This window comes from Gymnoscopelus microlampas (assembly GCF_963454915.1).
Source record: "Gymnoscopelus microlampas genome assembly, chromosome: 6".
Taxonomy (NCBI): Eukaryota; Metazoa; Chordata; class Actinopteri; order Myctophiformes; family Myctophidae; genus Gymnoscopelus; species Gymnoscopelus microlampas.
In genome coordinates, this window is record NC_139943.1 from 42,157,714 (window position 1) to 42,178,685 (window position 20,972).

At 46.5% G+C, this 20,972-nt stretch overlaps 1 protein-coding gene across 1 annotated transcript in view; it reads right to left on the minus strand.

Moving 5' to 3' along the window:
• Positions 1-20,972, minus strand: part of igf1ra (insulin-like growth factor 1a receptor) — a 126,901-nt gene that overhangs the window by 96,823 nt on the left and 9,106 nt on the right. Inside the window, exon 2 of the mRNA XM_084060689.1 lies at positions 17,611-18,174. Within this exon, the coding sequence (XP_083916815.1) occupies positions 17,611-18,174 (564 nt within the window). The remainder of the gene's footprint in view (positions 1-17,610; positions 18,175-20,972) is intronic.

The window sequence follows — 20,972 nt, forward strand, 5'->3', positions numbered from 1 at the left end:
TCGTCTTATCCACAGAGCGCGAGGGTTTGAAGAAAAAAAAACAATGATTATAGCGTACACAAAGGCAAGGCTTGATCGGACGACTCCTGTGATTTTGCCTGCATGCAAATCCAGCGGGCCATACTACTTGTTAACCCACTAAGACCGGGAACGCATCTGTGTCATTTTTAGCGGCGCTAGCCGCTCTATACCTTTAGGTATAGAGCGGATCCTGCTCTATACCTGACTTTGTCCGTGTTCACCGTCAACGTTCTGATTGGTCAGACCCGTCAACGTTCTGATTGGTCAGACCCGTCAACAAAGTGATTGGTCAAGCTTCACGTGACACATGGCTATAACATTATAAACACATATCGATGACATAATGTATCAAAGGCGCCGCTACCTTCACACAGGGTGTGATGTTTTTATTTCTTTAGGCTATTCAAAAATAGCAGATATACAAGCTCATAGCGCGGCACCGAGTGCCGCGCTATGAGCTTGTAGATCTGCTATTTTTTGTAAAATCGTGAACATTTGTGAAAATCTTTGAATATATATGTATTTTTTAAAGCGTTAGGATTTAGAAAACATTTTTTTCATCTGCCTCAGGTCTTAATGGGTTAATACACCACCAGGCCGCCGCATATGAAGCAACGCCATCTCAGTGAACAATCTACATCCAAAAAAGGCTTGAGATACGTGTGTGTGCCCACACACACACACCACAGCGACAAGTATAAACAGATGATAATAAACAGATAGCTTCAGTCTCCCTCTCCGCCGTCAACTGCAGCAGACAGTATACGAACGCCTGAACCGAGGAGAACGGGAGCAGGGTGAGGCCTCTGAGGGGCTTTCCTTAAGAAAACAGAAGCATCCATGTCATCACAACACCCACAGGTGGAGGAGGAGGAGGAGGTGGAGGAGGGGGCTAGGGAGAAAACAAAGCAGCGAGAAGGTAAACCATATATCATGCAGGAAGGTGGGTGGAATGCAAAAACAAGCGCTTTTTTTTTTTTTACAAGTTACTGCATGTCTGACCTGGGAGAAGTGGAAACAAAAAAAACATATGGGAAGGACGGTGTCTGAAGGCCTGGGGGAGGCACTGTGTGACACGGTGCCATGGCCTTGTGTTATTCCCCCGGAAAGACCCCTTTTTCAACCGCGTTTCGCCCACGCAATAGGCTCTATGCACAGCAGCCATATTGGGAATGAATTGGGCCCCTGCCTTACTTCCTTCACAGGTGTTACCAATGATACTAATTAAGGCTCTGTTCCATTTAGTGTGGCATAGTGGTTGTCTTATTTTGAAGGACCCCCATAACTCTGAGAGTGTACAAATGGAACCAAATGGACCCGGAAGGGTCCATTTGGTTCCATTTGTACACTCTCAGAGTTACACACTCACCATAAGGGGCCATTTGGGAACCAAAATGGAGTGTTTCTAGTGAGCCAACATGCACGATATCAGCACGCTGAGCAGAATGGAACGGTGCCTTCATTAGCATCATTGGTAACACCTGTGAAGGAAGTAAGAAGAGGCCCAATGTATTCCCAATATGGCTGCTGTGCATAGAGCCTATTATAAGGGATAGTTCACCCCCAAAATGACTTTTTTTCTATCGATTAGTCACCCCATGGAGACATGAATTCATGGATATTTTTTTTGTTTTTTGTCGCATTCCTTTTTTTTTATACTTTATTTTTTTCGCATTCCTAAGCCAATAATTTGATGACCGGCAGCGGTTTCGGTAGGAGTCATCAAATGATTGACTTAGGAATGCGTCAAAAACTAAAAAAATATCCATTAATTCAAGTCTCCATGGGGTGACTAATCGATACTAGAAAAAAAGTAATGTTTTGGGTGAACTATCCCTTTAAGATAATCTATCCATATTACGGTAAAACATGGATAGTAGTCTGTATGCCTTCATACTTGATATGCATCAAATAAACAAACACATGTATGAATGTATATTAGTACTGTAGATAACTGAAATGCATTTAGAGGAGGAGTCGCCAAAGTTCCACTAAGTTATGGGCTAGTTTTATTTTTAAAGCTTGGATAATTTGGGCAAACTAGACAGTATAATTATAGTACATGCATGCGATATGAGATCGGTTTATTTGATGCGTATCAAGTATGAAGGCATACAGAATATTAAACCCCATGTTTAAGTATAATTTGTATAGTTGCTCTTAAAATAGCTTGGTCGAAACTCAGTGAAAAGAGGGTCTTCCGTTACGGAAGACCTCCCCGCCGCATCGCGAGGAGTTATTTAAGCGTATTTTCCCACTCACAAGCTGCAGCTAATCAGAGAGTCGTGGTGGCGGATGAGACGCTACGACGGAGCCGACGGACATATTAGCAAGGCCGGCTGGCCTCGGCAGGGAGGAGAGGCCACGTCGTCCACCACTACGTGCGAGTGAGTAATGTAACCTAATAAAAGATGAATGAAGAATGGGCCGGTGTTTACACGCGGGCTGTGGGCTATAGCGCCTGTCATGTTTACCAGACAGAGAGAGGCAACTCCTGAAGCACCACGGCTCAAGTGCAAACAAGCCCAGGTAGCCCTGTCTCCAGAGCTGACGCACTTTTTAATAGTGGGGGTGGGCCCAGACGGGGACTTCAAAGGACCTCCTGGATGCTTATCAACTAACGCGCTTTCATCAGCCACAAGAGGACGGAGCAGATGAAAGGACCGCTAATGCACCACACACACACACACACACACACACACACGCTCTATTTTCAACCGTCCACTCTACTCTATCAGTGGTAAGCCTAAATAGCCAGACTAGCCAGTCTGGCTATTAGCCAAGAGAAAGAGATTTAGACAGACACAGACACAACGCAGAAACAGAAAAACACACACACACACACACACACACACACACACACACACACACACACACACACACACACACACACACACACACACACACACACACACACACACACAGTGCACTTAAGACAGTCAAGAACTGAGAATCAGCGTCCAGAGAGGGTCCCATAAGACAGTTTGCAGGGGCTGAATGAGGACAGCAGCCAGCGGCTCCCAGGTGACGACAACGTGGCCTTGAGACAGAGACAGAGAGCTGCAGGCCAGGGGCCTCCAGGCCTCCAGAGACCTCTATATTAGTCTGACACCTTAACAACCTGCTGTCTTATACTGCTGCATGGGAGCATAGCTGTATCACTATGTATGTATGTATCCTCTCCATCCTAAGACTTGAAGACACACCATCACCCTTGGAGAAAGTACTCACATGTTTTACTTAAGTAGACGTATCAATACTGCAATGTATAAAATACTCCGATACAAGTAAAAGTCCGGAATTCAAAATTGACTTGGGTGCAAGTACAAAAGTATTGGCTTCAAAATATACTTAAGTACTAAAAGTAAAAGTACTCATTATGTATTTTCAAAATGTATAAGACTCCTTTGAAAATAGCAGATCTACAAGCTCACAACTGTCAGTTGTGAGCTTGCAGATCGGCTATATTCAAATAGCTATGGCTGAAGTGGTTAATCTAAGTTTCACAAAGTAACTAGTAACTAAAGCTTTCAAATAATTGTAGTGGAGTAAAAATGCAATATTTGCCTCTGAGATGCAGTGGAGTAGAACTAAAAGTATTGGAAATTGGAAATAGTCAAGTAAAGTACAAATACCTCAAAATTGTACTTAAGTACAGTACTTGAGTACATGTACTTACTTTCCACCACTGCCCCCCCCCCCCCACACACACACACACACACACACACAAACGCGTATGCGTGTGCATGTGCGCGTGTGCGTGTGTGTGTGTGTGTGTGTGTCCTGGGGGAAGGGGGGAGGCAGCATGGATGACTCAGGAACCCAGATTCATCCATGATTAGTCATTGTGAGCGATGCCACTTATGGGGCACGTCTCTCTTTCTCTCCAAACAGTGAGATGAGTAATAACACCATAAGCACTCCAAATCTTTTCAAAAAGGCTCATCACAGCGCCGTCACACACTTCCACTTAAATCACATTCTCTGAGCAGGAGCAGACCCGTCCCGGCGAGCCGCCCGAGGGCCATATTTCACGCGCGGAGAGGGCCACCCCCAACGCTCAACAAAGCAGGCAACTGGTGGCAACAAACAGTTCAGGGCTGCTGGAGCGAGCGGCTACATCGCGGCGGCCTGCCAAAGCAGCCGCCGCTCTCTGCCAAAAGAGAGCCGGGCCGGGGCCAAAGAGGGCTGGAGGAGGAGAGCAAAGAGGAGCCCCCCACACACAGCCACCTGTGCCCATTAGGCCGGGGCGATGACAACTGCACTGACTGGGCCCATGGGGATCGCACCCAAACAAGCCGGGGTAGAAAGAGAGAGAGGAAGAGGGGGAGGCCCCCAGACAGACAGGGGTCAAGGTCATTCTTCTTTCCCCTCACTGACAGACAGCAGACCGATGCCAGACGGTCATTAGATGAGGGCCAGGCTGTGCTATCGTCGGCGATGCTTGTCGAAAGATAACGGGCAATGTGAGAGAATGTCGGATGAACTGAGTGAAGATTAACTTGGGTTTTGGAGCGAGGTAACCGTAGCTCCTCACACTGGAGGACGGGTGAGGTGACGCTCGGGGAAAAAAGGGTTACAAAGGGGGAAGTATGTGGTTATCGGAGGCATTGCAATTAGCTGAGTAACGCCGTAAGATTTCCTTTGTAATTTTATGGCGCTCTTTCATCTCCTCAGCATGCACAAGCTCGCAAAAAGAACAGATGATAAAAACACTGCTATATCACTATGTGGCCTGCTTGATATCTCTTTTTATTGATGTATAAAAGCATCCAGTGCACGTGCTCGCACTCACACGCACGCAAACGCACGCACGCACGCACACAGCCATAGGCCCATGACTCATGTGGAGCGTTGCTTTAGTATACAATGATAATGAGGCTGTGTGCCCAGCAGTCACCCGCCCCCCCCCCCCCCCCCCCCCCCCCCCCCCATCCACATCTCTATGCAGGGCATTTCAGCACCGACATTCCCTGCTTTCAAACAGGACAAATCACACACACACACACGCACACACACATGCACTCACACACACACACACACGCACACACACACTCTGACATGCCCCGAGGAAGAGGATCTGCCTTCAAAAGAAACAATCTCACACACATTTCAGCCATGTGTGGAGAGGAGAGCAAGATGCAGACAGGAGATAGCCCCCACCCCACCCCCACCATCATTACTACCACCACCACATCCACACAAACACTCGCACACACGCGCACACACACACACACACACACATAACCCCACTCACCATCATTACTACCACCACCACATCCACACAAACACTCACATGCGCGCACACACACACAAACAACACACGGGGGGGAAAGAACTTGAGAGGAGTGTTTCTGCGACCACAGTAAACCTGACAAACTTCCACAGCCCAAGTGAGGACACTATGTTTTCTCCTCTGTAGCATTATATATATCCACCTATAAACCACGCACACGCACCATCGCCTCAGCAGGACATTTTCTTTGTTTTGGTCTACATCAGGGGTCTTCAACAGGGGGTCCGGGACCCCTAGGGGGTCCTCAGAGTTACTACAGGGGGTCCGCCAAATCTTTGCGTGATATGATAATCTTCTTATCTTCTACTACTTGAACCCTAGTATCTCTTTTTCTGAGCAGAACTTTAGCCAAAAATAGCAGATCTAAAAGCTCACAACGCCTCGCGCTGCGAGGCGTTGTGAGCTTGTAGATCGGCTATTTTTGGCAAAGAGGTATAGGTGTAGAGGGAAAAAAGAGCAGACCAAGTAAACAAAAAAATGTTTAATCTATAACACAATTTTATACAATATGTAGAGGGGGTCCCTGCTTCATCTCTCTCTCAGCTAGGGGGTCCTTGGCCTGAAAACGTTGAAGACCCCTGGTCTACATTCGAATAAACTTGCGCTCTGAGAGCTTTACGTGGGAGCACAGTGCATTATCTGCCTGGCTATGACAAGCCTGCCCAACAGCTTGGACAGGTCTGCACTACACGGAGCAGAACAGACCCTCTCAGACACACTTTCACCCAGGCTTCCCTATTTTAGGCCTATATCATTGTGGGAAAACATGTTCAAAGAGTTTAAAATATAATAATAATATATTTTTTTAAATGAAATTGGGAAAATAGCTGATCTAAAAGCCTCACAACACATCATGTGCAATGTGTTGTGAGCTTGTAAATCGGCTATTTTCACTATTTTCAGTGGTTAAAAATGACATCTTGACACTGATGGACCAAAACTTCAATATTCAAATCGTTTTTGATACCCGCACATTTTCTCTAAATGTTTTCATCAAAGGAACAGTGTGCCTCCATGTATTAATAATATAGCTATTTCTTCCATTCCTAATATGTTTTTGTACGTTTGGGTCCCAAGAGTCCCTTCATAGAAATGTAGAGGAAACAAAAACAAAAAGCAAATACTTCAAAAATGTACTTAAGTACAGTACTTCAAGTAAATGTACTCAGTTACTGTCCAGACTGAGAAATGGCAACTCCAGGTCAGGCTGAGAGGCAGTGAGTCCACTCCACCTCCCTCTCACCTCCGTGAGGAACATCACTAAAACAGGCGGACACAGGAGCGTCACTAACAGGCGGAGATAGCCCTCATCCTTCCTGCCATTTACTACGGCAGGGCTGAGCGGAACCTACCACAGAGCCGGGGGCCCCACGGGCGGCGCTGCGAGAGGAAGTCATAGTATTCACACAGATTATGAATGAGCGTTGAGAGCAAAGATGAGTCACGGCTTCCGTGCTGCACGGCCAGAAGGCAGCAGGCAGCCGTATCACAGAGGAACTGAGTGGCTCAAAAAGACATCAAGCTGGCTGGCTAGCGCTACGTCTACACTACTACACTAAACACACTCTGGGCAGCCATTCATACACACACACACACACACACACACACACACACACATAGTGGGCACACAACTGGGCACATATTTGGGAAAATGTGTCAAAGGAGAGACTGAGAGATGGCACGTGAGTCGTGAGAGGTGATGGATGTGTGTGTGTGTGTGTGTGTTGTGTGTGTGTGTGTGTGTGTGTGTGTGTGTGTGTGTGTGTGTGTGTGTGTGTGTGTGTGTGTGTGTGCGCGTGCGGTTACGTGCGTGTGCCATCGTGTCTCTTAGCCCATTAAGGCCTGAGGTTCCGATTCTACAAAATGTCTTCTAAATCCTGTCAAAGAACCCAAAATGCATATTTATTTGGCCGCGGACCCCCATCTCAACATATGTTGTTCCAGGGACCCCCAGCGGCAAAGGTTTGAGTTACAAATGTTCGCTTTGAAAAATAAATATTCAAAGATTTGAACAAAATTTTCTCGATTTTTCAAAAATAGCAGATCTACAAGCTCGTAGCGCGGCACTCGGTGCCGCGCAATGAGCTTGTATATCTGCTATTTTTGAATAGCCAAAGTGTAAAATAATGCGTTTTTAGCTCAAATCAAGAAGTGACACAGATGCTTCTCCAGGTCTTAATGGGTTAAGAGGCAAGCAGCTTGACACAGGTCCTATTTTGGTCAATCAAGGCTATGAGAGGAAACCTTGGAAAAGGGGCCAATCTGTCAGCACTTTGAGAGGAGTCCTTTGTAGGCCACAGAGGACAGGAGTCGGATAAACTCTCAGGGTCAGCCATCAATGGGACAATAGGCCCTGCTGTTCATACATGGACAATAACACACTGTATAAGCATATCATCATCATGAATGAAACTTTTCCAAACGCCACAATCAAATTGAAAATTACGGCAGAAAAGACACAGGTTGTCATCGACGTCTCCAACTCAGCAATAGCAGTTGTCGACACGTGTGGCTTTTTTCACAAGTCTCACTGCGCTCTGCTCACGCAGTGAAGGAAACGGAATATGTTACAATTTAGCTTTTGGGAGGAACTCAAAACGAGTCAACGTGCGAGGTAACGCGGAATTCCATTTTGACCAATCGCGCTCGCCACTACGCGCCCCCGTGACTCGCAAAAGTCCAAGGCAACCAATAAAACCAATTGAGCAGAAAAACTATTTGTAAGCAAACAGACACCCTCCCCCTCACTCCGAGAGAGAGCTCAGGTTCTGAGGTAGTTCAGTGAAGAAGGCCTCTATTATGGGCGAACGTATTAAGATCTCCTGCTAAAAGTCCTCAGAATGACATTTATGAATGTGACCTAGATGGGAGGAAATGTGGCAGAGGCCAGCAGAGGGAACGCAAAGGAGGGGGGGGGGGGGGGGCGTACATGGAATGTAGTGAGACAGACCGAAATACACACACATAACGTACAGGCACACAAATGTATACTTGCACGCATTCACTCGCACGCGCGCCCACACATGTACACTAGGAAACTACTGTCAGCACTCAGGAATGCAGACCCCCAAACTTTTGTTATTTCCGTGCGACTGTGTAGCAATGTGTGTTGGGTGATTACGGTAATTAAACGCGATATGTTTTTTTTTTGCTAATGGAGAGGCAAGGGTTTAAGTTAAGAAGCACTCTTATGCAAGCGAATAACTGAAAAGTTGGACAATGAAATGGATGCCGCTGCCATTAGTACCACTTCATTATTCCTATGTCATAAGAACAGCAGACTGAAGTATTGTGCCTGATCAATGTCTTCTGTTAGCAGATAAAACATTTCTCAGTGAGGTGCAGGGGGGAATCCGTTGTCCTCTAGCCATCTTCTCCATGTCTCTCTGTCTCTTTCTTTCTCTCTCCTCGTCTCTCTCTTTATCTCCCCAACCTCTCTCTATCTCTCTCTCTCTCGCTCTCAGCTCACACAGAACCCTATTTACGGCCTGTCAGTTTGCATGCCCCCGACCGCTCTTTAAAAAGACATAAGCGTCTGAGAAAACAAAGACAGAGAGAGAGCGAGTTGGGGAAAGGGGGCTAGGGGGGGGTCTTCACGCACAAGGCTGCCATGAAGGGAGCTCTGTGCCTGCCTTCTCTAATTTATTTATTTTCAATGGCACCGCGGCGGAGTAGCCACACAGAGAATCGATAGTCTCTCCAGTCCTCCGGGGAAATAATAAAGACAAGGGCGCGCTAGCAAGCGTACACACACATCGTGCCAGCAAGGCTGGGGTTAACTGAATGGGACGAGTGCGTTCTCTGTATGTTGATTACACCCCCCCCCCCCAGATCGATCCCATACGGACACCGTCTCCTGTGATGTGTGGCGGCGCTGCACTCTTCCGCTCTTTAGCCGAGGAGTTAGCCAAACCTGGGCGTGCAGCAAGGCAAAGCTAGCACAGCACTAGCCACGTTGTTTTCTCTGTTGTTTTCTCTCTCTCTTTCTTTCTCTCTCTCTCTCTCTCTCTTTCCCAGACTCATTTTCTCCTGCTCCCAAGGAGCTGTGGTGACCCACGGAATGAGCAGCCGGTGCTCAGAGAGGCTGTGGAGCAGAAGATGATGGATCTGATTAGGCCGCCGTTTAGTGCGGTGAGGGCTTGTGGGGAAGGCGTACGGTACGCGAACGGGCCCGATCAGTGGCGTGAGTGGCATCGTGAGGGGCACACGGGTGCTTGGCAGAGCCCCTCCCTCCCCCCCCGGAGCCTTCACACACACACACACAAATGAGCGGCACACGGAGTGTGGGGCCGGGTGGAAGAGAAGGATGCATGGGCATTGAGTCACTGTACCATAGCCGCCCACCCACCCCACCCCGCCCCCTCTCTCTCTCTCCCAGGAAAGCACCGAGCTCTCCAAGCCTGCCTGGCTGCATCCTGTCCCTCACCACAGCCCTTTGATAAACCTCAGAGAAAATGCCTTTCAATATTGAAACGCAGCGCCTTGCGTGTCCTGGAGAACGGCCGCGCGATTGTGTTGGTTCAACACACACAAAAACAGAAACAAATCTAATGACAAACAAATCACAGAAGATACATCCCCAGTACCTTGGCTCTGACAGCCGTACAGACAGATGATGCCACACGCGCACATGCACACACACACGCACACACACGCAGAAGCACACGCACGCACACGCACACGCACACACACACACACACACACACACACACACACACACACACACACACACACACACACACACACACACACACAAATACACCACGCCCACGTTCATATCATCACTGCTGTCAACAGTCTCACTCCTATTCATTCCATACAAACAGTCTCCGTATGTCCCGGCACAAAGTGTCTGCACATACAGCTTGCACTGTGTATTTTCCCCTCTCTATCCCCTCACAACTGCAGTGACTAAGCCAGCAGGAATGTCTACCTTATATACTCGCTTAAAGGGGCAGACTCTTTCCATCCAATTCAACATATAGGCGTTGTACATAATGTATCAATAACGCCGTATAGCTCCAGTACCGCACACATGCCGGGAGGCATAATTCTTACACAAGTCAATCGCTCCTGAACACTCCTAATCTCGTCGACCAGGAGAACCAGCTACTGTCTGAGATTGCGTATGGGGGGAAAAAATCAATACACAAAAAGCTCCCATGAAGGATGAGAAGCTGGGCCTTCCATTTGTTATACCATTTCCTTGCCTACAATTCCTCCATGAGACAAATTAGTCTAGCTAGCCACCAAAACAATCCACAGTATAAAAAAAGGACAAATCGTACTATAGCTGACCTGGTGCACGGTTTTACTCCATTATTTGAACTCCAATTGTACAAACGAATGATCTGCTGGGTCGCACATGGAAGTTCTTCTTTTTTTTCTCTTTACCCTTCCAGATTCAAAGTTTTCCTATGTTGAGACAGTTCAATTCCAGATGTGTTGCATAGCTGGTACATCTGGCTTATCCAGATTGCTCCACAAACAGTATACTTTTAATTAATGTGCACTTTCGTGTGCGTTCGTAACACAGTGATTTAAGGAAACTGTGATGGTTATTATATCGCAGAAGTCACACTTCAGTCAGGGTCAGAGTGCTGGGAGCAGTGATATCAAGTTGGTCTCTTTGGGCATACCAGGAGTAAACAGATTATCAAATGCAAAAAAAAAAAAAATAAGTCTCTCAGGGTTAAGCAGGAGATCTCTGCCAACAACTGCCAAGGCTCCTAAATGCCTTTCCTCTGCTGGGTGTGTGCCTGGGTTCAGAACAGGGACATAGAGAGCTCAGGCTCTGCATGGCATAGCAGGGCAGGTTTTCCCCTCACTCCCCAACAGCGCTAACGCTCAACCAGGCTAATGGACTGAATGTCCAGCATAATAATACTACCACACGTCTTTTCTTTTCCTCTTTTGTTCCCCGGTGTTAACCCTGAAATGAACCCGACTGCACCGGCCATGAGATGTGCCTCGTTAGAAAGGAATGGCGACGACGGCACGTATGTCCGTAGTCTCACAGGATTGCAATGATTAACATTTTTGATTTATCAAACACTTCAGAAAGGGGGCAGAGGGCTGTCTGCCATTTGCAAAAATCAATATCGGTTTACAGCATGTGGGACATCACACAGTCAAATCCTCAGTGTTAATGTAACCCAGAGACACTCTCCGAGTTACATTAACTAAGGTTCTTCAAATCACTTGTGCGTAATGGGGTGTGGGATTAAGGGGGGGGGGGTCTGAATAAAGTGAGTGCCTGTGTGGCTGAGCATACTGTAAGTTAATATTCCAACACATAAAGGAGACATGCAAGCTATGTGAAGACAGGCAAGTGCGCGCTCGCGCGTGCATGCGTGCGTGCGTGCGTGTGTGTGTGTGTGTGTGTGTGTGTGTGTGTGTGTGTGTGTGTGTGTGTGTGTGTGTGTGTGTGTGTGTGCGTGCGTGCGTTGGTGGGGGGAGGGGGGAGGTGGTAAGTCATGCCTGTCTGGGACACAGAGACCTGAGAGGCCTGTTCAAAGCATGGCCAGAGAGCACACTTTAGTCACGGGACCCGCCCGTTTTAAAAGCAAACAGCAGCGTGCGCACACACACACGCACACGCACACGCACACACACACACACACACACACACACAGTGTCACACACGGGGCTCGGCTAAACAAGCGGGGCTGGCCGCCGCTGGAGTGATGAGAGAATGCCTCCGACAAGTAAACAGCAGAGATATCCGACAGCCGGAGCTGTTAACAGGCCCTGATAAGACCGGCGGAAGAGTGAGGGGGGTAGAGAGAGAGAGAGAGAGAGAGAGAGAGAGAGAGAGAGAGAGAGAGAGAGAGAGAGAGAGAGTTGAAGAACAAAACCACACTAGTAACACTACTGACAAGGGTAGTACGAGGAGAGCGATCTTCGCTGAGAAGACGAAGAGACAAGAGGAACAAAGGAAGTGTGAAGAGAAGAAATAAATGAAGGAGAGAGGGGGGGGGGCGACGTTACGAGGGAGGAGGATGGGAGCGAAGAAAGAAAAAAGGGGGAGGAGAGGAGGGGGAAAGGGAAGGAAGGGTACGGGGGCGGGGCGGGGGCGGTGTGTTTTTCAAGCCTGCGGGGCCTGCGTGTGTGTGTGTGTGTGTGTGTGTGTGTGTGTGTGTTAGCGAGCACTCGCCAGCGGCGCGCTCGTATACTTGACATTTTGTCTGACATTTCCCCTCAGCGGCCCTCACACACACGGATCCTCAGTTAGGGGCCTCTCCGCGCATCGCTGCACAGTACAATCCTTGCCGTTACGTTTAAATCTGAGAGGGTAAAAAATTGACCAAAGTGGGTCAATTTTTACACTCTCTGAGTTAAACCAACGGCAATGATTTTCCTGTGTTCCTGCCACACACCAAAAAAAAGGACCCCCAGAACCTCTGCTCCAATCTCCGCTCCCTGACACGGTCACTCCCACTCGCTTCCATGGGGCCACAAGTGTGGCATTAACCTGGCTTAAACTCCCAGCCAGCGGGTGCCTTTCGTAGCACATGCCCTCTCCTGAGCGTACCGAGCTATAACAGCCGAAACGGTTACAAACTAGTGATGTGTCGTTCATGATCGATTCGTTCGAAAGAACTAGTTCATTTGCCGTGAGCGAGCTCGTTCACTTTCTGAAACTGTTACGTTCACTCGCGACGTAAAAAAAACGTTCCCGCGATGGTGTCTTACAAACATTATAAAACATACATTAACCACTTAAGCCCTATTTTATACCTAGGCTATTTGAAAATAGCAGATCTACAAGCTCACAACGCGTCGCAACGCGATGCGTTGTGAGCTTGTAGATCGGCTATTTTCAAATATGTTAGTACTTTTACTTTTGGTACTTTAAGTATATTTTGATGCCAATACTTTTGTACTTTTACTCGAGTAAATTTTGAACACTAGAAAATAGCGCTACAGAACGAGAACGCGAACGAATCATTTGAACGAATCATTGCCATGAACGAAATCGTTCGTTCACTGAAATGAACCTTTTTTTCCCACCACTATTACAAACTACAGCAATTTAACCCCAGTGAGAGCTTTTACCGGTCGGCGAGCTGTTGTCTGAATCTGTATCTAGTGAGCAAACAAACACGCAAGAAGAGGAGGAGGAGGAGGAGGAGGAGGAGGAGGAGGAGGAGGAGGAGTTGTGTTGGGTGAGCCTGCCTGGAAGGCCCACAGGCTAGGGTAGTGTACTAGGGAGACAGCACTCCCTACCCATGTACTGTAATTAAAGAGGAGACTGGTCCGTATTGACTAGAAAACCACTGCATGCCCTTGAAGGAACATCTGTACTGGAGAAAAACAAGACAATTATGCAGAGGGGCGAAGGGAGAGGGGGGAGGAATCTGAGCAGGGAGGGAGAGAGGTAGACACATCTTGCCTTCAAAGACAGAGACAGAGAGAGAGAGAGAGAGAGAGAGAGAAGGAGAGGGGATAGAGAGAGACACAGAGAGAGACACACAGAGAGAGAGAGAGAGAGAGAGAGAGAGAGAGAGAGAGAGAGAGAGAGAGAGAGAAAGAAAGAAAGAGGGGGTAAATCTCATCTCTGCTTCAAGCCCTGAATATTAACCGGCATCCCAAAGTAGTTCTGTTGCTACTATCATTAATCCTGGCTTCATCTTATTATTATGACTTCAGTTGCTCCTCGTCGTTCTGTCTCTGCTGTGGGGTTGCCCAAAGCTTTTATCTGTATCCTCGAGGTGTCAAAGACCTTTGGGGTGAATCCATTTACCCTGAACTCTGCTTATGGCCTCAGACCTCACACGGGTCCATTTGGTTCCATTTTGTACACTGTCAGAGTTAAATTAACCCTGAGGATTTTGCTAGTGTATAGAAAACGTATTGAAGCGTTGCCCTGGCTGTGTCTCTTTAGTCTGACCCTAGAAAACAACAGACTTGCGCTGTAAGATTATGTGTATCCATTTTGGATTGTGACTTGAAGGTTATTGCAGAATACGGCACAATATTGTAAAGAATACGGACAATATAAACCTCAGAATTATACCATTTTATAATTAACTAAATATATTTAAGAAACCCCCCCCCCCTCAAACATACACACACACACACACACACACACACACACACACAGACACAGACACACACACACACACACACACACACACACACACACACACACACACACACACACACACACACACACACACACACACACACACACACACACACACACACACACAAATTATGACATGTTTGTCAAAGGGCTCAAAATGGCTGTGGAGCCTAAAGGATCTCCACAATGAACCCATTAAAACCAGGAAAGAATCTGTGTCATTTTAGATTGTATATGCTGGCTATTAAAAAATAGCAGATAGTAGTGCATCTGCTATTCTAGGAAAACTCTTGAAAGTGTGAGAACTACTGATTTAGAAGGCATCAAGTAGAATCGCCCCTCAGGTCTTAATGGGTTAAATGACGGGGATTAAAAAAAAAACACTATAACCAACCAGTCAAGAATGCCTCTATAAACTAGCAACAACAACACGCAGGAAGCTCCAGCAGCGCACCTCCAAGACTCCACCGGTCCACTAAATGGCCAGTCAGAGCGAAAACAAGAACACAACAGTAAACACCATAGCTGGTCTATAGAAACAGGGGTGGTCACTAAGGAAGGGACTAGAGGTTGATTTCCACTATTTGTTCTGAGGGATTGACGGGGGTGGGGGGGTGGGGGGGGGTGGGGGTCGGTGTTTGAGACTCCCAACTGACCATGGGAGCTGTACACAGGTCTTCAATAGACAAGGGGCTTGAGGGGAACATTTTCCCACCGTCAACTGTTGAGGGGAAAAAAGGGGAGGTGATGCTCGCAGGAGTTGAAACTTTGTTTTCATTGTAGCCTCAAGGTCGACCTCATCAGCTTTTCGCCGAGCGAGAACACGCATCTGTGCATACCTTTGATTCACGACACGCCACCGAGATACGGCGGAGACAGTCTCTCAGAGAGAGAGAGAGGGAGGGAGAGAAAGAGAGGGAGAGAGAGAGAGAGAGGGGAAGAGAGAGAGAGAGCAGACGCCCAGTCATACCACAGTGTGTAAAAGTCGAGGCAAAGCAAACAAATAGAGGGCGACAGGAGCCTAGCTGCCCATGCCTTGGCACTGATATCACCTTCTCGGCCGCACATTACTTCTACATCAACATCTGCTAACTAGCACAACAACTCAGCCAAACCTTAAGGCACTGCTTGATGTCAACAGCTTATAAACCTTCGTTTATGCTAGAACCATGACAAGTTTTCTTTCCATGAACTCATTATCTCTGCTTTGACATGTGCCACATGACAAGTTATTACTGAACGTCTCATAATACCACACAAGGACAGTAAAGCACTGTCATTTTGTCATTTTGACCACTTATGCCCCGTTATATACTTTGTAGCATGATGGTGCCGTGTGTAGCGAAAATAGCCAATCTAGTACAAGCTCACATTTTCACCTATAATGACATATAGGGATGCCAGGTTGGAAGAAGTTAAAAAGTGTATAATTCTTCTGGAGAGAATGCTTGTGAATGCTGTGCCTCTTTCAGCAGCACAGATAATAATACTTTGTATTAGAGGTCTTCGGGGGTCCAAAATGATGGACCCCCAAACCCATACAGGGCTCGGGCTGGGTTTCTGGTTTTCAGTTTGGGTGGAATCGTGAAGACCTGTGTGGTGTTTTTGTTATTATGTGCAGCCTGTGAAGTAAATCAGCCCTCAAACACTGGTGACCGTTCTTCTAGTAAAAATAATGTTTGCTGTGAATTTCCCTGAAGCCTTTTAAAAACGACTAATGGCCCTCCATTAGTCAGTCTACTCTACACCAAAACGATATGATTGCTGACCTAATAGGACAATCAAGTGCTTGCTTTTTTCAAAAGGATTTGTACAAACCAATACAAAATAAAATAAAAACTAATCATAGCAACACACCTCAAAATGAAAAACACAAACCTAAACGTTAGATTTTATGCCAGGCAGTAAAATACAATATTAACATGAAGCATGTGATCGTGGCGATAGCCTCTCCTTGTGCAATACAGTCTGTGTGAAAAGGGCTACGAGACAAGTATATGACGCCGTATTGTGCAACTGCCCTCTAGTTTTGAACAGGCAAGGACCCAAGACAGCTGACCTAGTTGTCCCCATCTCTAATGCCTTGTCTGACTCAGAGAAATAGTGTTGAGGAGGAGTAACGTTGCCGCTGGCTGCTAAAAAACCCGACTGAGAAATCCGAACAGATGTGATTTACTATGTGGAATAGGAGGACTCAGACCTGCATATGGAGGAATATCAAAATTCCAACATACTATATAACTTACATGACCCGCCACTGAACTGTTTTAGAAAATGCCTGACCCTGCCCTCTGGGCTGAAATTAAACATGGATGACCCTCCCCCCAAATTCCTCCATATACCCCCTTTCCATAAATTGCCAACAGTCCCTAAGGCAAATATTTAACTGGCAAGGTCCAGACAGGTAGACTAGCTCATTTCTTGGCAGAGCGACTCTAACCTCAACTGAGTCTGCCTTTCTAATACCTGGTGCTGAATATTGCAGCCATCCCTCACTCCACAAATAGCCCGATCTAAAGACAAGTTCTCTATAATGAACAGAGAAGAGATGTTTGCACTGGCCCGTGGACAATCCTGCCAGCCTGACAGGAATGAGGAGAAAACACCCGTGTGGATTCATGGGATTTGTTCACCCCGATGAAGAAATGCACAATTTCTTCAGAGTGTTTGTGAGCTCCAAAAACCCACCTACCTAGATCAAAGCGTGCGTCTGCGTTTGCTCGCATCACACACAACAAACGCGCTCACAAAATACCACAGAATACTGTGCTTATTGGGGGTAAAAGAAAAACAACCGTAACACTGTTGCAAAATGAGTAGGGATGTCCGATATTATCGGCCTCCCGATATTATCGGCCTCCCGATATTATCGGCCGATATTAGCATAAAAATTGATATCGGGAAAATATCGGTATCGGTTTTTGAAAGAAAAAAAAAATGTTTTTTTTTTTTTTTTTTTTTTTGCTTTATAAATAAGTTACAGGAGTTCTTACTGTATATGGTGTGTGTGATATGAAATTTGAGCTTACCCTAATCACAATAATCCCCGCATATATCGGTATCGGTTGATATCGGTATCGGTAATTAAGAGTTGGACAATATCGGTATATCGGTTATCGGTAAAAAGCCAATATCGGACAACCCTAAAAATGAGGATATTTTTTTAAAAGCCAACAGGCTGCTGGTCACACGCTGGTTGACGTACCTTTCTGACACTGGTTGGAGGACCAGCAGCGGTAGTCGTAGTTGTCGTTGAACATGGTGCGTCGGCACAGCGGGTTGTTGTTGTTGTTGCCCGGGCAGACGTCGCCGCACTCTTTGGACTGCTTATTCCCACTGATAAAGTTGTTGAACTCCGCGTCCATGATGAGCGACCAGTCCACCGAGTCCAGGTAGCACAGCTCGGGGTTCTTCTCGATCCGGATGGCGCCCCGCGTGATGTTCCTCAGGTTGTACAGGCCGATGTCCTTGAGGCTGGTCATCTCGAAGATCACCAGGGCGTAGTTGTAGAAGAGGTTGCGCCCGCGGATGACGCTGAGGTTGGGGAAGAGCGTGCTGAGGCTGTCGAGGCCCGAGACGCGGAACAGCAGCAGGTAGTCGGTGATGACGGTCAACTTGGGGAAGCTGAGGGAGCGGAAGAGTTCCTGGTTGAGGTTGCTGGTCTTGTCGGAGATGAGCAGGATCTGCAGGTAGCCCTCCACCACCGTGCAGTTCTCCAGCCGCTTGAACTGGCTGATTTCATTGCGGATATCGATGCCCGGGCCGCAGACTGCAAGACACACAACAAAGAAACACACATTAGAGAGGCAAAGGCGCTGTCTCCATCCAACAATGGTATACATCCTTCTTGATAGAAAGGAGAGCTGTACAGAGGCCAGCAATTACCGCAACTGTGTCCAGTTCGATTCTGTCCGGAGACGTGTGTTTCACATCTTTCCCCCTCTCTACCCTTAGCTTCCTGTCTCTCTACACTGTAAGTAAAGCATTAAATGTCTAAAGAAATCAGTAGAAAAAACGGAAGGAAGGAAGGAAGGAATTAGGTGCTGTCCCAAATGCCTTTTTTGGGGGGGGACTTTGAAGCTTCGACACAAATTCTCAATGAAACGTCTAAGCCTCGAGCTTGAAACAGACTTTTGTATACTACCTGCCATTTTGAATAACACACTACACGCTTGAATCAGGACATAAAAACCTCTGTTTCACGTCCAGTGTTTTCACTCAGTTTTGTTGCTTTAATAATCAAATTAATTTTGGGACACATCAACCAATATTCTGTTTAACATTAAATAATGCTTTGTCTTGCATTGAGGCTGGTGCTAGCCTAAATATGGCGGTGTGTCTTCCTTTTTATTTAAATGAAACTGGCTACCTGGCTATCTAACTAAATAAACTACTTATCAGATCAAAACAAATTCCTCCTGTTGTCATGTTTCCACGACTAACGTAGATGAGAGGTAGGTAGTTTTTCTGAAAGTTATATAATTGTTTGAGAGGAACAAATCAATGTTGATGTATAATGAATTTTTATATATATATATATATATATATTATGGCATAGTACATAGATGCTCATAGATTAGTATAGAGATTAGTTTTCTCATGAAAATCTCCATGATAATAATCTTCTTAAAGTGCAAAAATCCCTTTAGTCTAGGTGGCGGGACTAGCACTTTGCAACCAACATGTCATGTCTTGTACTGTAAAGTAAACGCACCAGACAACACACAAACAAGCACTGCATAACAGCTTTCAAAAGGCAGCTCTCGTGCGGTGCAGTCCCCGTTTTCTTACTTTGTACAGAATTCCCAAGTTATTGTTGCTTTGTGTCACGGCAGACACTATTCCTGCCTTTGTTTCGCTCCCCTCCCAGAGAGAAGCTATGGTCTGAAATGACACCGTCTTTAGATGGGAATTCTTGTCGTAACAAAGGAGAGACGTGCATGAACAGGGTCAACTGAGGAGAGCACCGTCTTTAATCAAACTTAATATTGCCGCAAAAACTATTGTCACTGTTGTTGTGGAGGATAAACTTTCTGTCCATGGCGTTGTTTGAGGAGTAGAATTCTCCTTCCTCTGTAAAAAGGCCTTTCTCTGTCACCTCGGATGACCCCGGCATTTGAAAAAAGCAATCCATCTCTACTCCGCACACAGAAAACAACACTTGAAACCACAGTGCCTGGAGCCTCCTCTGACACACCACACACACACACACACACACGCGCACGCACACACACACCAAAGGCGCCATCTATTATTGATGACAATCATCTCTGCTTTTAATTGTGCCTGTCCATTACTTCAACTAGGAATTGACAGCATCTCAGCCGAGAGGGGTATTCTCACAGACTAAATATGTACCAGTGTAACCACTAACAGCCAAAAACTTTTGGGGGGCTTTTTGGAGCCTTTATTGACAGGTACAGTGTAGACTAGAGAGACAGCAAAGACAGAGCGCAGGGGAATGACATGCAGCAAATGGTCTGGCCAGCCTGGAATCAAACTGGGAACTCGCTGTCAAGCATTAGAGCCCCCCCCTCCCTTCTTACAAAAAGAACATACATATGCAACATGCAAAATCCTCTTAACACATTGAGTGCCAAAACCGTATTAATACGGTTTTGCAAATACACCCGTGGAGTGCCAATGTACCCAATGTGTTTAGATGCACGTTAAAGATCAAGTTTTGTGAAATTGGTACATCGTAACAGGTTCCAGGATGTTTTGCAATGTTGCTGCTGGGAAGGTTCAGCAGAATAAAGGCCTTGACGTATATGAGCTCCTTAGCTAAACCTGTTATGTTCTTACAGGCTTAGGATGCCCTCGCAGCGAGCAGCACTGTCATGGGGCCTGTCCAATAAGACAAAACAGCCATGTTTTTAATAACAGTCTTTGATCCTTGTCAAAACACTGTCTCACGGAGACTATAAGGAAGCACTGACTGAACCTCAAAAGCTAGTCACATAGTAATAACTGTATGACTGGGGCATTTGGCATACAATAGATTTCATCAAAACGGTAGTTTACGAAATAAAATGTAAGTAACCCCTATTTGTCCCACACTGAACAACGGTGTGTATACATACTCTCAAAGTACCCTTAAACATACACTAGATCCACTTCAGCAGTGACAGCCGAGACTGTGCATGAAGTGCTTTTGTATTTAAACTGATGTGCTGCTACAAAACATTTGGAAGCACATCGTTCATCGCCATGAATGGGCTTTATTTGCTCCTGTCGGGGTGTTTCGCCTCTCCAAATATAGAACGGAAATTATTGCTCCGGTTGAAAATAGTATTTGCTTTCTCCAATCGACTCCAATGCCCCTGGGCTCCACTTGTGAGCCATCGAGCTGCATGTCCTCTTTGTTTCATTGAGAATTTTTTTCCCAGCTCCTCCTCCCAGCAAGAGAGAGAGAGAGAGAGAGAGAGAGAGAGAGAGAGAGAGAGAGAGAGAGAGAGAGAGAGAGAGAGAGAGAGAGAGAGAGAGAGAGAGAGAGGGGTGGGGCCACTCAAATACAAAGACTAATTTGTTTGTTAGTAAAGAGAAACTCTAGGCCTCACTTCCTGA